This window comes from Nycticebus coucang, chromosome 18 (genome assembly GCF_027406575.1).
Source record: "Nycticebus coucang isolate mNycCou1 chromosome 18, mNycCou1.pri, whole genome shotgun sequence".
NCBI lineage: Eukaryota > Metazoa > Chordata > Mammalia > Primates > Lorisidae > Nycticebus > Nycticebus coucang.
In genome coordinates, this window is record NC_069797.1 from 73,027,786 (window position 1) to 73,044,811 (window position 17,026).

Here is a 17,026-nt window from a genome sequence, read left to right on the forward strand (position 1 = left end):
TTCAACATCTGGGCTTCCTTGTAGACTGTCTCTATTTATTGCTCCCCTCCCCTGTATGTAGGCTATACTTTCTTGTTTCTTTGCATGCCTTGTAGTTTTTTGGTTGATAACTGGACTTTTTGCAGTATATAATGTGACAACCATGGAAAGCAGAATCTTGCACCTCCCAGGGTTTGTTTTTGTTGCTGTTTCTTGTAGTCATTGTTTATGTCATTAGTGAATTTCCTTAACTAATTCTGGAAAGTATGTATTCCTTGTCATGTGTGACCACTACAGTCTCTACTTGGTTAGCAGAGCCATCAGTTAACGACTAGACAAATATTTCCTCAAACCCCTGAAGCCAGTAAGTCTCCCATGACTTTACCAGGCAGGCAGCTGTCAACTCCACCTTAACATCTGCATGGACCCTCAGGGTTGGTCAGAGATGAGCGTTTAGGGCAGCAGTTCTCAACCTGTGGGTTGCACCCCCTTTTTAACAACGAAAATACATTGCACCATTAGGAAGATTGAGAACCACTGGTTTAGGGCCTTCTCACACTCTTCCTGAGTATGACGTAATTCTGAGCATGCACACACCCCTACCCATGCACGTGGCCCTCTAGATTCTCAGAAGTATCTCAGAGGGTCTCAAGGTACCTGTAGACATCTCATGCTGCAGCTTTACCTTGGAAGCTTTTCGGTTAGCCTGCCGTTTGCCTCATCTGCTATCCACCACCTTGGAAGGCTGCAAAGTTAATCGAAGGGCTGCAATGATGCCCTAATGAAACAACTTTTTGCACAGAGCAAACTCTGAACCAAGTCAAATATAGCCAACCTTGCAAGAGCGGTCTTCCAGGGAACCATCGCACAGGTTAGATGACAGTTGACAGAGCTGCAGCCCCATCTGTCCCCTCCTGTGGCTATCAGGCTGCTGGCTTTCAAGAGAAAAGCTGGAAGTTATTTTTCAAAAGTATCTCAGAGCTGGGGAGTGTGACATCTTAATTAGAGCTGGCTCAAGCGGCTAAGGCGCCATCCATATACAGTGAACAGACGGGTTCAAATCCAGCCCAGGCCCACCAAACAACAATGATGGCTGCAACCAAAAAATAGCCAGGCGTTGTGGCGGATGCCTGTAGTCCCAGCTACTCGGGAGGCTGAAACAGGAGAATCACTTGAGCCCAGCAGTTGGAGGTTGCTGTTAGCTGTGATGCCACAGCACTCTACCCAGGGTGACAGCTTGAGGCTCTGTCTCAAAAAAAAAAAAAATGTCACAAAACTCACTGTTCTTACCAAGATTCAGCTGTTGCATTTTTTTTGGGGGGGGGGGCTGATTGCTGGAATCATTTGGCTAATTTTCAGAGTTCTGAAAAAGTTGATTCTGATGATTTTTGCTAGTTTTTTTTTATTGCTTTTATGGAGGAGAGAGTTTTCAGAAGTCCTTACTCTGCTACTTTGCTGATGGCACATCTAAAAATCTGATTTTTTTTAATTTTTAGAGCGATCAGATGTAACCTCCCCACATCAGCTCTGAACGTCTGCATGTGCCCACTACCTTTGGCCAATCCCACATCAATACCCCAAGCTAGCCTTGATCCTAGGTATTCAAAGAGCTCCCCACCCCTCCACCTCCACTCAATCTTATACTTCCCTCTTCCTTTCCAAGGGAAAGCCAGGATGTCTGAGAAACTTCTCCTTGGAAACTCTCTGTCGCCAGCTCCCTCCTGGCCTTCAGAGACCCTCAGTCCCACCCCCAGACTTGCTGCCTCCTCCCCAAGGAGCTTTCAGATTATGGAATAGACACGGACTCCCGTAATTCTCCCTGCCAGATTATCTGGGTTCCAGAGATCTAAAAGACTAAGGCAGAGCCACTCTGCCATGATTTATTCAGGAGCCTCATTCATTATTCATAATGTCTTTCAATGGTTTTTCATGCCAGCTGGGCCCAACCCAGCCTCTGGGGCTCTGCTGCTGTGAGAAGGGCCCCCATGGGGGCCCACGGGACCCACCCTCCAGCACTGCTCTGCCCAAGCAGAAAAAGCTTAGCTAAGAAAACTCATTTCTGGGCCTGCTCAGTTCAGGGGCAAATGCCTTGGACTTGGGGAAAGCTCGTTGAGCACCTGCCACATACACCCAGGTGGTGGGTTCGAACCCAGTCTGGGCCAGCTAAACAAAGACAACTGCAACAACAACAGAAAAATAGCCAGGCGTTGTAGCAAGCACCTGTAGTCCCAGCTACTTGGAAGGCTGAGGCAAGAGAATCATTTAAGCCCAAGAGTTGGAGGTTGCTGTGAGCTGTGACACCACAGCACTCTGCCGAGGATGACAAAGTAAGACTCTGTCTCAAAAAAAAAAAAAAAAACCAACTTATGGGCTTGAATACCTTTGTTGCTATATAAAACCAGCATTCCTAGAGACAGCTATCCCCGGGCTGGGGAATCCCAAATCCCAAATGTATGCACATAGGAAAGTGGAAACAAAATTTATCAGGACAAAAGCATGATTATACATGTAGATAAGTGTCCTGTCTTTCTTGGCAAAGCACTAATAACAGACCACGCAAAGCTCTGCTATGAGTTTCTTTCCAACAGAGGCAGGAAACGTGCAGAGGATGGGAGGGAAGGAGTTTATTTAGCGGGAGAGATTTGCCTAAATGTTCTCACCTTCCCACCCTTTCTGTGTGCTCTTCCCTGGGACAAGTCTCCCCCATTCCTGACTCACTCCATCCTGAGGCTCAGCCTCTCTCAGCTGCCTGTCACCTCATCCAGGAGGACCTCTCTGACCACCCTCATGTGTTTGCCCGCCACCATAGCAACCACAGCAAGGGCCATGCTTGTTGGGCCCCCTTCCTGCCCCAACTCTGGGGACCATACCTGTCCTATGCCCGGGGTCTTTCCCAGGGCCTAGTGAGGCGCTCAGCACAAGGTAAGGGCTTGCACTCTGTGAGTCCCCTGGAGATTTTGTAGGGGCTGGTAGGAGACTCGGGCTGGCTTGAACCTGGCCCTGATTCTGAAAACCATTATACCTGCCAAGCCAAGAGAAGCAGCCTCTCTGTCCCCTGCCCCCTGTCCCTGGGAAGGAAGCCTGTGTTCCCTTTCACCCCTTCCTGGTCTCCCTCTGCACCAGCCTGGTGGGACATTCGGAAGGGCAGCCTGGTGGCGGAGCTGTCCACCATCGAGTTCAGCCACCGGGACCCCGTGTACGGCACCATCTGGCTGCAGTCGAAGACAGGCACCGAGTGCTTCTCGGCGTCCACAGATGGGCAGGTACCAGCTGGCTGGACCTGGGCAGGGGAAGAGGAGAGTAAAAGTCCCCGTTCCCCATCCGAATCACTCTGGAATATTTCCTTCCACGTTTTGTTTTGAAATTTAATAGTAGGTAATACATGCACACGGAACAGCATCCAAAAAGGACAGGGAGTGACATACCCTCGTCCTCCCTGTGTCTGCAGCCTTCTGCCCCCGCCGCTACACCAGCTTCCTGTGTCTGCCTTCAGAAATAGTCTCTAACATTCAAGCAAACACTTATCTCTCTTTTTGCTCTTTTTTTTGACAAAGAATCACTCTGTCACCCTGGACAAAATGTGGTGTCATCAGAGCTCACAGCAACCTCCAACTCCTGAGCTCAAATGATCCTCCTGCCTCAGGCTCCCAGAGTGCTGAGATTACAGGCATGAGCCTCGGAGCCCAACTCTTCTTTGCTTGTGTTTCTTTTGAACACCTTAGATGCTAGTCTGCATTTGATATTTTTCATTTTGCATATTTTACAGTTTCTGATTTCATGAAGCTCTGCCCCATGCCTGTTAAGGACTGCAGCACGTGGGTGCTCCGTAATTTGTCTAAGTGGAGCTTCATATTTTATTGTTACTTTAAAGATTGTACCAAGAAGTGTCTTTGTACCTAGATCTCTGCACACACAAGCCGATACATCTGCAGGACATGTTCTGGGCAGTAGGATATCTGGGTAGAAGAGTACGTGCATTTTTAGTGTTGTTAGATATCACCCTAGTGTGGAAAGCCTTGAAGAATACAGATTCTTGTGCTTGCCCCTGCAATGTAATTCAGTAGGTCTTGGGTGAGGCCCCAGCATCTGGATGTTATGCAGATTTTATGAACAGCCAGGTTTGAGAACTGTGCATTGAGCAGTGACCCTCAAAATGGGGCTGCTCCCGGGGTTGTCAGGAGAGAAGCCAAAACAAAGGGGTGTTGCGGGACCTCAGGGTCTCAGCGTCATCCCCTCCTCGCGCCAGGTCATGTGGTGGGACATCCGGAAGATCAGCGAGCCTACTGAGGTAGTGGTCTTGGACATCACCAAAAAGGAGCATCTGGAGAGCGCCTTGGGGGCTATCTCCCTGGAGTTCGAGTCCACCTTGGTGAGTGACCCTTGCTATCCCTTCTCCGACTTTCATTGTGAGGGCAGCTAGGGCTTAGGACAGGCTGTGGCTGATGTGTTAGAGAACCCAGGGCACGGGCCCCAGCGAGGCCAACTGCCTGCGGCCACCCCAGACCTGTGTGGTCTTTACAGCAGAGTTCCAGCAGGGGGCAGAAGAGCTTCTCATTGTCATGCCAAGTCCCTGTCTGGCTGGTGGCTGGACTGAACAGAGGGCAATTATTCCCAACAGGACAGGATTCCAGAAAACCTTCATGGGCAGAAGGCCAGCCTCAGGAAGTCTGGTGTCCAGCCCAGGCTCTGTCCCTGCCCCGAGTGGGACCCTGGACTGCTCACTTCCCTTCCTCTGGGGAAAGAGGTGTTGGGGAGAGAATGAGACCCAGAACACAGGCACAGAGTCAGTGTTTGGTAACTGGGAAGGAACAGTAAAGAAATATCAAAGTGGGGCAGTCATGCAGACTTGTGAGAGAAGGAAGCCTCTAGTAGCAGCAAATGAAGACTCACTCTCCAAAGCAAGACAGTAGCGTTCCCAGATGCTCCTGGCCTGGCTCCTGGTTTATATCTTACTAGAGGTCAGGTCTGGTTTCCCCTTGTGGGTGTCACTTGCTTGCACCAGGATCCTGTGACATCATTCCTAGGACCGTGGGATGCTCTGGCCTCACACCTACCCTGGGAGCTCTCTCCAAGGCTGGGGATGAATGTGGGTAGGATAAGGTGGGGGAGGAGATAGTTTGACTGACCCCCCTCACCTGGCTTAAGAAAAGAAGGCACTGGCCATGGACCTTGGGCTGAGGAGGGCTCAGGAAAGCATTGTTTCCCAGATACCGGGACTTCCAGGTCATGCTCTGGATGTAGTGACCATGCCACACGAGTCCCATCAACCTCCCCCATGACTGTTCCTTACTGAGTGCACACTGTGTGCTGGTCACTGTCAATGGCTTTATGTGATAAGCTTCTGTAATCTGTCATAACTGTCCTGTGAGCTAATGTTATGTCCTTGCATGCCAGAAAAACCTGAAGAGTCTTAGTGAGGTTAAGTCATGCCCTAGTATGTGATGGTACTGAGACTCAAACCAGGGTTCTGACTTTGAAGGCCCAGGCTATCCCCACCCCCAGCCCTCCAGGAAGCCTGGGGCTACAGCCTGGATGGCCCTGGGTCTGGATGGCTTCTCTCCCTGACTAGCTCAGGGGAGCCCTTCTGCTCCATTATGAGTACTTACTCCCTGGGCCTCCCAAGCTTTGTCTTTTTTTCCCCTGATGCTAGATTGCCATGGACTCAGCCTAGCCCAGTGCATCCTCCAACTCCTGGGGTCAAGCAATCCTCCTGTCTCAGCCTCCCTTGTAACTGGAACTACAGGCACCTGCCACCATATTCTAATTTTTATAGAGATGGGGTCTTGCCCTTGCTGGTCTTGAGCTCCTGGCCTCAAGCAATTTCTCCTGCCTTGGCCTCCCAGAGTGCCAGGACTCCAGGTGTGAGACAGTGCACCTGACCAAGCTTGGTCTTTTAGCTTTCCTTTGACATACAGCCCATTTTTTTAAACTTTGGTAGAAAAAAACCTACCATCCTAATTTTTAAAATGTACAATTCAGTAGTGTCAAGTTGTAAAACTGACCTCCAGAACTTTTTCATCTTGTAAAACTGAAACTCTGGACCCATGGAACACCAAGTCCCCATTTCCCCCTCCTCCAGCCCCCTGTGTTCTGTTTCTAGGAATTCCACTCCTCTAGAGAAATCACGAAGTATTTGTCTTTTTGTGACTGGCTTATTTCACTCATCATAAAGTCCTCAAGGTTCATCCACGTTGTAGCATGTGTCAGAATTTCCTTCCTTTTTAAAGCTGGAGGACATCCCCCTGCATGGACAGACCACATTTTTTGTTTATCCATGCATGTGGCTGCTTCCCCCTCTTGGCTGTTGTGATTGATTCTGCTATGAATGCGTGTGCACAGTGTAGCCCGGTTGTGCAAGGACTTCTGGAAGAGCCACACACCTCCTAGGCTGGTGGTATCAGGGTCCAGCCAGGGCAATGGGTGGTAAGGGCACTATGGTGAGGCTTTTCCAGACTCATCCGATCAGTCAACATGCATTTTTCAAGCTCCTATTCCATAGCAGGTTCTAGACATGTAGGATAAGTGCTAGCTGTGGGACAGACAGTAAAAACTTAAATAAAATACATCTGCCAGAAGGTGGCAGGCACTATGGGGACAGAAATGCAGAACAAGGGGTAAGGGGAATTAGGGGTGGTGGGTTGAATTGAGGGGTCAGGTTGAATATTAAACAAAGCAATTTGGGAAGTCCTCATTGCAGAAATGAGATTTGACCAAAGTCTTGAAGGAAGTAAGAATTAACCAAGCAGTTATCTGAGGGGGACAATGTTCAAAGCAGTGGGAATAGCTACTGCAGGGCCCCTGAGGCAGCAGCAGGCCTGTGTACTTGAAGACCAGCCAAGGAGCCTTGTGCAGCAGGAGCAGGGTGAGTGAGGTTGGCCGGTGGCCAGGAGGAGGTTAGGGAGAGCATGTGGTGGACATGGAGGGCCTGTGGACCCTGAAGAAGGCTTTACTTTCACTCAGAGTGAGGTGGAGCCTGTTCAGGATTTAGAGCACAGGAGACGATGATTGATGTCATAGAAAGATCCGCATATTTGTTTACTGTTGCTGCTTACCAAACTATTACGAATTTAGGGTTTAAAGCAATACATGCTTTTTATCTCCACAGTTTCTGTGGATCAGGAGTCTGAACATATTTCAGTGGGGTCCTCTGCTCAAGGTCTCACAAGGCCATGTCCTCATCTGGGATCTTTTTTTTTTTCTTTTTGTAGTTTTTGGTTGGGGCTGGGTTTGAACCTGCCACCTCCGGCCTATGGGGCCAGGTGCCTTGCTCTTTTGAGCCACAGGCGCCACCCCTCATCTGGAATCTTGACTGCGGAAGAATCCGCCTCCAAACTCCCTCCAGTTCTTGTCAGAATTAAGCTCCTGGCAGTTGTAGGACTGTGGTCCCCTGTTGCCTCACAAATTGTCAGCCCTAGAGATCACTCACCCTATGTCCTGGCCCTCTCTCAGGCCCCCTCACAACATGGCCAGCAAGGGAGAGTCTAACTTAGGTTTGCTGAGGCAGAGCCGTGTATGACATAATCTCATCAGGAGTGACACCTGTCCCTGTAAGGCATTCTGTAGCATAGAAGCAAAGGCTATGCCTACCCCCAAGGGAAAGGACTGTACCAGGGCACAGTTCACTGGGGTCACCTTAGGTTGTGGCCATTGGAGAGGAGACTGTCATGGGAACAAGGGTGGAACAAGAAGACCAGTTAGGAGGCAACCACCTGGGTGTGTGATGACTGAGGCTCAGGCCACAGTGGTGGCAGGGGATAAGGGGAAAATGGCTGGACCCTGGGTACATACAGAAAGGCACCTGCCCTGTTTGGTCCAGAGGGATTTCTGAGTGGCACCTGACACACCCCTGGTTGAAGACCAATTCCAGTTTCTCCATCCACTTCCCATGTTGAGTATGGGTCTCAGGGCCATCCAGGTCCCCCTGGTGGGGGCAAAGGTGTCTGTCAAGGCTTCCTAGTCTCTTGAACCAGCCAGGGCTTAGTGAGGTGAGCATCTTTTCCTCTTCCTGGAGGAAACCAGCAACCTTTGCCTTGATCATGAGGACAGCAGGGAGGCTGTGGGGCAAGGGATCCTGGAAAGGCTGTTTATTCTACTTTGAGGCTCAGCCAGAGGGACAATGGTGAGCCAGCAGGTGGCCCAATTCCAGTCCCTAGAGCCTGGGTGACACCCAGTAAGCTTGAGCCCCCACTGTGCTCTCTCTGCAGCTGCCTCTCTGTGGCTGCTGTAACACCTCACCCAGGTTCCATGCTGTGTCAGGAGGACCTGGGGGACTGAAGTCTGTTCCTTGATGCCGCCCCATGCCAGGGACTGTGTCCCAAAACCCACTGGGACAACTACTTCTAATTTTTCCTGCTAAGAGCTTCAACTCAGACCAGGCCCCCTGCCTGGCTTTCTGTGTCCATCTCCATGGTCTGGCCTTCCCGTGACTGCTGTCTGGCAGCCACACACACTCACAAAGTTCTGTCAGGGGCCTTTAGTGGGCCTTGTCTGCACAAGGGCAATGGGGTGCTGGGGAGAAGTTAGCACCTATATTCCACCTCCTGAGGAATTTGGGGCCTCAGCCCCACTCCAGTCATGGGTGCAGCTTTACCGTGGTCCATCCCAGGTGAGCACCCAGGGCCTGGCCCAGAGAGATGCACCTCTGAGTATGTCATGTACATGGATGTCACAAAGACACATCATCTATTGGTCTCCTCAAAGCAAGGACGTTAGCCCCCATTTGGGGAGGAAGAAGATGACAGATCTGTTCTGAACATTTTCTAGAGATTTTATACTTATATTTTTAGTGATTTACTAGTAGAAGGAAATTTCACAGAAAAATAAAAATTTTTTTAAATTATAAACCTGTGGGCTCTTCAAGGGCAAGTCCATCAAACAGAGTGTGACATCTGAATCTGTTTGCAAAGGCCTTCCCCTCCTCTCCCTGGCTTACCCATTCTTTCCATTCAGGGCACTGAGGCTCAGGTCCTTTCCATGGAGGTGTTCTGGTCTGGCCTGGAGGTTAAGATGTGGGATAGGAAACAAGGCTAGGTGCTGTGTGATTAAGGCCTCTGCTGTGCTCAGAAAGATGGAGGGAGTGCAGCATGAGGAATCAGGAGCCCAGCCTTGTGTATACTGTATTCCACAGTGAAATAAGCTGGTTAGTGGGCACAGAACCAAGTAAAACAAGCTTGCTCCCCTCTGAGAACTCAGAGATCAGGGGGAGGAGGCAGATTACATGATAGACTGCCAGGTGGTTTCCTGAGGGCTACTTGACCACCTGCTCTAAGTCCTCAGGGACATCTGAGCTAGACGACGCAATGGCTAATGTTACTATCATTCCAGAGAAGGCTCTGCCCATTTTGTGAGTGATCTGAGCTACCCTCTGTCTGCTCACCTTTAGTCTCTCTGTAAACAGTCAGGATCGATCCTGAATGATCCTGTGAACACAATGATGCCTTTTAAAGGGGTCCGTGATGACCCTTTGGGGACTAGAAGAGCTAAGGTGGGCTTCATTGAGCAGCTTCCAAAAAAGGTAGGATCTAATGAGGCTGGGAAGAGTGGGGACCACTCCCCAAGAGGGTCGGGAATAAGCCTGAGCAGGGAGTTAAACTGAGGGAATTTGTAGCACCTGCAGACCCCACTTAGCAGCCTGCTGATCATGCTTGCAAAGCCCAGAGCTAATGGTTCATGGAGCCTTCCACTCCTGTGTTACTCCTTCCACAGCCAACTAAGTTCATGGTGGGAACTGAGCAGGGCATTGTTATATCCTGCAATCGCAAGGCCAAGACAGCAGCTGAGAAGATTGTGTGCACTTTCTCAGGCCACCATGGCCCCATCTATGCCCTCCAGAGAAACCCCTTCTACCCAAAGAATTTCCTGACTGTTGGTGACTGGACAGCCCGCATCTGGTCTGAAGACAGCCGGGAGTCTTCCATCATGTGGACCAAGTAAAGGAGGACACTGGGGATGGGAGAGGATGCAGAGGAGGGAAGGGGACAGAGGAGGCTCAGCTGGACCCAGGAGTGCTCTGAGTCTCCGTATGTCCATCTGTAAAATGGAGAAAACGTTCCTCCACAAACACACAAGCTTGCGTTAATAAGTCACTTAATTTAGGCACTTCACAAAGGAATAGGCTTCGACTGGTTTGAGTTACTAATAATAGCAGCATGGCTTAGTTTTCATAATCCTCAAAGTATCCCTAGGAGTGGGAAGCATTTCTGTCCTCATCATCTCAATTTCGTGCTAGGGACCTGTGTTAGAAGGACATGAAGCCCACCTTCTCCTGCTCTCCCAGCTGGACCCAGGAAGTTTGGCTGAGGAACCGGTGCCTCGGCACCATCTGGCAATGCCCGCATAGCCTGTCTAGCTCGGGTACCCTCTCCTCTGAGGGGAGGAGCAGGCAGAGAGCTTGAGACAGAGCAGTGAGCACAGTGTTTAAACCAGAGCAGAGACCAGGTCAGACTATTGTAACAGTGGCAGTGCAGGCCTGGCTGAGGTGTGGCAGTCGTCAATACCAGCCAACAGTAGCAGCATTTCAGGAATAGGGTCCAAGATGACACTGTGGCTCTGGGGGCAGGGATGAGGCACACCAGCACAGAGCCATAACAGCCTGTCACTTTGCAGGGGATAGTATGGGGCTTGCCACCCTCGGTGTGTGTTTCTTTTTATAAAATGTTCCATGTTCACTGAGGAAACTTTTGAAACTCTAGATTAAACCAACTAGGAAGTCTAACAATCCGAATCTCAGTTTTCTGAACTTTTCTGCATTTGTCCTTCTTCTGATCCTTTGGGTGAGCCCCAGGGTCAGCCCTTTGGGTCAGCCCAGATCCAGCAGCATGTACTTGTTGCCTGGAATTAGCAGGAGAGAAATGCCAGTGCCCAGCCCTTCAACAAGCAGTCTGTGAGCCATGGCTGGGTGAGGTTGGCACAGGTAAAAGTCAGACACGAGGAAGAACTTCCTGCCCAGCAAGACTCAGACTTGCAGTCCAGGAGGGACTGAGTGAACAGAACTGGGGCCCAGCAGTCTCTCTGACCCTCCCAACCATAATGTCCCCTTTCCTGTGGTGCCGGCCTCCACAGGTACCACATGGCTTACCTCACTGATGGTGCCTGGAGCCCAGTGAGGCCAGCAGTCTTCTTCACCACCAAGATGGATGGGACCCTAGACATCTGGGACTTCGTGTTCAAGCAGTGTGATCCTGCTCTCAGTCTGAAGGTCATGTACACCCCATGCATTCAGGTTCCCAGTGAGACAGGCCTGAAGGTGGCTGACAGTATGGTGTGCTGTGTATGGTTGGGCGTGTCTTTGTGTTTTTAGGGCCTCTCTGAGTAAGCCACGTACTGGCTGACTGCCTCTCTGGCTTTGGGAGCATGTGGCTCTGCAAAGGTTCAGGGATCTGGGGGACATGGAACACTGGTGACACAACAGAATCACCTGGGGGGGAATTTATAAGGCAATAAGAGCAGGTACCTGGCCTGTCCTCCCCCAGGCCTATTCCTTCAGAAGCCCCAGATGCAGGCTTCCAGCAGCTGCCCCTGTGGGCCTGAGCTCATGTCACCATGTCATCATAGCTGAGCTGACCTTATTGGCTGGGGCCATGGAAGGGAGTGGGGTTTGGGACCCACAGGATGACTGTAGGGCAGGATGCAGTGGGAGATGAGGCAAGGAGGCCCAGGGATCTTGACAGCCAGTCTTTCAGTTGGAACTTCATCCTGTGGGCAAAGGGTGTTGCTGAGGGAATTTGAAAGGGCCCAAGTAGCTAAGCCTCCCAGTGGCCAGTTAGTCAGACAAACATAACTTTGTTCCCTACTTCCCCTCCTGACCCTGACAACAGGTGTGTGATGAGGCCCTCTTCTGCCTCCGGGTGCAAGACAATGGGTGCTTCATTGCCTGTGGCTCCCAGCTGGGGACAGCCACCCTGCTGGAGGTCTCGCAGGGGCTCTCCAGCCTCCAGAGGAATGAGAAGAACATAGCTTCTTCCGTAAGTGCCTTGTGCCAGGGCCAAGCTCACCTAGCACAGGTCCTGACCTGGCCATGGGGCAAAGCAGCCTGGTCAGAAAAATGTGTATGTACCCTCTCCCCCACCTTCTGGAAAGCAGGTACACATTTAAGGACAGGCAGAGTGATGTCCTGGAGTGGGCCCTGCTCAACTGCTATGCAGTTTAAGTGGCCTCAGGCAGGTCTCTTTACCTTCTTTTAGCTGAAAATCAAAGTGGTTTATCTTGGTCAGGCTGTGTAGTATCACACATATTTTTATTTTTGGTAGTGGAACTTTCCGATGATGGCTTAGCAGATGCCAATGGACCAGACAGATGCAAGGGGCCTGCGTCTGGGGGAGGGGGACTGAGATGGCATTCCTAAGCCTCTCCCCACCTGGCAGCCCTGGAGGCTACCTCCCAGAACCAAGGGACATGCTGGGGAGGCAAACCCCTCTCTGCCTGAGACTGAGGTCTCACCATGGAGCTGGTCCTTCACTGGGACTGTGGCCACCACAGTGCATAACTTCCAAGAGCATTCTGACCCTGTGGTCCATGTACTTGGCGCTCCTTGGAATTAAGTAACTTGGTGTCCATGCTGCAGCCTTCTGACCCCAGTATTCAGCCTTCTGTTCCTGACACCAGCCCTGTGTGCAGACCCTGTGGGGACCGTTTGGAGCAGAGCCAGGAGAGCACAGTAGAGGCCCCACCTGGCCCCTGTGCTGCCCCCCACTCTCTTCTCCCTGGTCTCTCTGTCCCCGTGTGCCCAGATGTTTGAGCGTGAGACCCACCGGGAGAAGATCCTGGAGGCCAGGCACCGAGAGATGAGGCTGAAGGAGAGAGGCAAGGCGGAGGGTAAGGACGAGGAGGAGGAGCTGCCCACAGACCTGGAGGCCTTGGTCAGCACAGCCGAGGAGGAGTTCTTAGACGTCATCTTCACTGAAATGAAGAGGAGGGAGGCAGAAGCCATGAAGAAGCAGCCCAAGCACGTAAGGACCTTGGCCAGGGACTTGTGCAGGCTGGAGGGCAGGAGGGAGCCATGGAGCCTGGGTTCTGCCGTCCTGGTGACCTTGAGCCAGTGGCCTACCCACCAGGCCTCTAATTTGGTCATCTGGCAAGCATTACTCTCTTCCTCCTGAGGAATCCTGTCTCCAGATGGATTTCAGGCTCCTGGCAGGCAGGAGCCCTGAAATGCTCCATGCTTCTTGGCACCCTCTCTCCCCTGTGGTGGGTACATTCTGAAAATGCATGTTGATTGACTGAAGGAGGGTCTGGGGCGGCGGGGGGGGGGGGGGCGGTGAGGACGTGAGCTGCCAGAGAGGAATAAGCTTTGAGGCCGGCGGAGAGAAGGGCTGTGACAGCTGTGGTGTGTACATTATGCAGACTTACTCAAGTTTGGTGTCAGGAGTATGACCTGTGGTCGGCTCGTCCACCATGGCCCCAGCTCTTAAAGCATTTTCTAGCTATATCACTTCTTGGTTCCTTAATTTCCATCTAGAAAATGCAGAGATTAAGCTACAAAGATGGTGCCTGGTCACTTGCCAGGCTCTTTTCTCTATCAGGGGACAGAAAAAGAAAAAGACATTGCTCATCTGGGTCATTGCCCTTCGGGCTCCACAGGTCAGATGCCAATACGTGAAAGACCCCAAGAATAGTGAAGGGGGGAAAGAACAATGGAGCATCTGCCAGTTTTACCCGTTTATGAAAAACTAGCTACAGATTGGGGAAGGTTGCAAAATGTAGGGCCTCTTGTTTAAAAAGTATTAAGAATTTCACAACAGTGACAGCAGAACACCAGCCCCATGTCACTACAAAGAATGCCTGCCTGGGACACTGGCTTTGCTCACAGGAGAGCTTGCGACAAGTCCTTGGTCACTAATGGAGTGGATTGGACATGGTGGGTGGGGGTGGCCACACAGGGAGATGGCTGGTTCCTCCTCAAGACTCTTTCACTTCTGTCTCCCCTCCCGCTGGGTCTGAGGAAAGGGTGGAACCAGCATTTTTGTGCATTTTGCATTTGGAAGGGTTTGGTATGAGCCATGTTACTCTCACACCTGCTGTGTGACTCTGGTGGGGCAGAGGTCTCCCTCCGTGTGTGGCAGAGGCGAGCCTAGAGCCCTGCCTTTCTGTCCCAGAGCCCAGGCTCCTCCCACCCATCACCCATGGCTCATGCAGCCCTCTAGAAGGCAAAGGCGACAATGGCCACCTTTGGCGGAACAATGTGGCTGGCAGACACCATGCTTTGTACCATACCTCCCAAAACGCACTCTTTGCAACAGCTCGAGCATTCTAGATGAAGAAGCTGAGCCTCAGAAGGGGCTGGTCTTTGCAGAACTCGGCCCCTTCCTCCTCCTGTCCACACACTCCCTGCTTCTCTCACTGTCTCTGCAGTAGACTTGACACCCTGGTGGTCAGAAATCACCGCCTGGTTCTAACACCATCCTACCCATGCTGAGTCCTCATGCCCTTTATTTCTAACCCTAGCCACTGCCCTGCAGAGTATCATGTCCTCGTTATGGGTGAGTCTCCGAAGGAGACCCGGGAAGCACTAGCCAAGATCACTGGGCTTGCAAGTGGATTTCTTCCTGAGTCTGTTGAATTCCCAAAGCTCTGCCCACCTTTTGCACCCACAGGCTCCGAACACCCACAGGGCCCTCGCCAGCCACGGAGCTGGTGTCACTGTCCTCAGGATGCTCGGCCTACCAGGCGTCAGCCAGTTCGCTGCTCTTAGCCTCGTGGGGTTAACATCCAGGTGAGAGAGCGAAAAGACTGTTCCCACTCACACCGATAGTTTTGTGCCATTTTTCTCCAGCGAAAGCAAGAGCAAATTCTGGAGGAAGACCAGGAGGTGGATGAAGAGGAGGACGAGGATGAGGATGAGGACGACGACGACGAGGACGCGCCCGAGGGAGAGGAGGATAAGGAAGAGGATGCGGCAGCCTAGCAGGTCGGCCTCCAATAGCAGTGCTGGCCCATGTGCACCATCCTCCCCCCACCTTAGCATCCCCTTTGTTTTACAAAGGGGAAGCTGCGCTTTCCCTTAAAGCATCACGAAGGGGGAGCACCAGGTCCCTGACATTCCCCTCATTCCCACAAATCTCTGGGCCACACTGTTTTGCAGAAGCTAGGTCCTGAGCCTCTCGGAGGGAGGGAAGGGCAGGGCTCATCCCCAAGCTGAGCACGCCCTGAGGCTGACTCTCCCTCCCCTCCTGACCCAGGGTTTCCTTGCACTCAGCTTCTCATGGGGCTCCCCAATAATTGTTTTCCTTTAATATCTTGCAAAGCCTCCACTGGGCTTACACAGCCAGGCAGGCCTTGGGGACACCTGCAGGAGGATGTCCTGGGGAAGGGTTTCTCCTTTTTCTATACTGAACTCTTCATCCTCCTACAAGTTGGGAATGGAAAGCTTGTCCACTTCTAACATGCCTTTCCGAGCAGGCCTGTGGGTGTGTGGGAGGATGGACGCTACGAGCTCAGCTCAGCGCTGGCCTGCTCTCTGTATCTGAACCCCTGTAAAAGTAAATGAGTAATAACGATGACAACAGTTAGTGTGTGTGACTCGTCCCACGCTAAGAGCTTCCTGTGTTATCTCCCATGATTTTTTCACAGCATCCCTGGAAGGTCAGCATTCTGACTACCTTCATACTACAGGGGAGGAACGGGAGGTTCCAAGAGAGGTGCAGGGACCTCATCTGAGTCACAGAGCTCATGAGGGGACAGAGCCAAGATGGGAGCCCAGACATCTCACTCCTGACCCCACATGGCTGTCTACTGGGGGCCACATGCTGGGCAGCGACCTCGGGGACCCTGAGGTGGGCAAGGGGCTGCTCCAGGGGTACCCTGAAGCCACAGCTCAGCAGAGCAGGAAGCGGTCATTATGGAGAGAGGGCAGCTCAGAGTGGACTGTGCACTGGGGAAGCCCCCCGGCTATCATCATCCTGTGATGTCAGCTGATTATGGCAGGGATCCAGAGTGCCCTCTAAAAATGCCTGTGTTAAGAATCTTGTTAAGGAAGGACCCCAAACCAGCCACCCCTCGTCCCCCCCCACCCCAGTGAAACACTGAGTTATTGAAGGCAGCAAGATGTTGATGAGTTGTTGAAGGCAGCAAGAGGCTGATAACAATAGCAACCTCGGATTGTGTTCATTGAGTGCTTGATCTTCACAGGCAGCCAGGGGGCCACACCATCTTCATTCCTCACCCGGCAGACATGACAGGTGAGACATAGGGAGTCACTTGCTGAGACTTCAGCCCTAGAGCTTATGCCCACACACAGCACCCTCAGGCCCCCAGGAGGAGTGGGCTGGGCCAGGTAGCAGGCAGAGGGGTCAGGAGGGAGCAAATCCTCTTCCAAAGGAAAGCAAAACAGAAGCACACACATCATCAGAGAGCCAGGGCTGCTGGAAATCCCTCCCTGGGGAGTGCAGATGGGACGGGGGACACACCAGGATGGGGCTGGGCAGTGCAGAGGCAGAGGCTGGACTCTAGTGTCACACCACAGTGCTGTCCCCCAGACCTTGCCGCCTGGGGGAGGGTGTGTGGCCTTTCCTATCAGCCGACTTGAAAATAAATGTGCTCTAAACCTATGATGCCTGATCCGCAACCACAACAGCCCAGTGTGCTCCTGGGAGGATCACTGTCTCTTTTCCCTTTCCCATGGCCATTAGAGACTATGGCCCAGGAAAGGACTGTGAGGAAGGACTCTCATGCCCTTGGCCAGTGGCCCTGAGATGTGACTGATGCCTGAGCAGGAGGTGAGAGTGACTGCTCATAACTTTAAGGTCAGCTTGACACCCAAATACCATGGGGCAAGCACCAGTGTGTGCTGGGACCTGTGGCCAGCCTGGGGACTGGGACAGAAATGATCCCTAGAAGCTGTGTTTTATGGGGCTTGTAGCCAGGGTAAGTCTGAACCCAGCTGGGGTGCTTGCCATCTGGGTAATGCCCATATCCAGCACCGAGCTGGTGTGGGCCACGAGCAGCAGTGAGTAAACCAGACACAGGCCCTGCCCTCCTGCAGCCTGTATGCCAGTGGGAAACACAGACAGCTGACGCTCACACAGGTACCTAGAGAACGACACTGTGTAAA

General features: G+C 52.0%; 1 protein-coding gene across 2 annotated transcripts in view; it reads left to right on the forward strand.

The window, feature by feature from the left end:
- The window catches only part of DNAI2 (dynein axonemal intermediate chain 2), a 30,299-nt gene extending 14,307 nt beyond the window's left edge, over positions 1-15,992 (forward strand). The window contains exons 8-15 of one of the 2 annotated variants that reach the window (XM_053569036.1): positions 3,103-3,242; positions 4,226-4,348; positions 9,685-9,908; positions 11,041-11,176; positions 11,796-11,942; positions 12,708-12,926; positions 14,750-14,884; positions 15,547-15,992. In XM_053569036.1, the coding sequence (XP_053425011.1) occupies positions 3,103-3,242; positions 4,226-4,348; positions 9,685-9,908; positions 11,041-11,176; positions 11,796-11,942; positions 12,708-12,926; positions 14,750-14,881 (1,121 nt within the window). In that variant the 3' untranslated portion in view covers positions 14,882-14,884; positions 15,547-15,992. Of the gene's footprint in view, positions 1-3,102; positions 3,243-4,225; positions 4,349-9,684; positions 9,909-11,040; positions 11,177-11,795; positions 11,943-12,707; positions 12,927-14,749; positions 15,459-15,546 lie in introns of those variants that run through there. The other variant, XM_053569035.1, reaches the window with a different exon arrangement.
- The last annotated feature ends 1,034 nt before the right edge of the window (positions 15,993-17,026 follow it).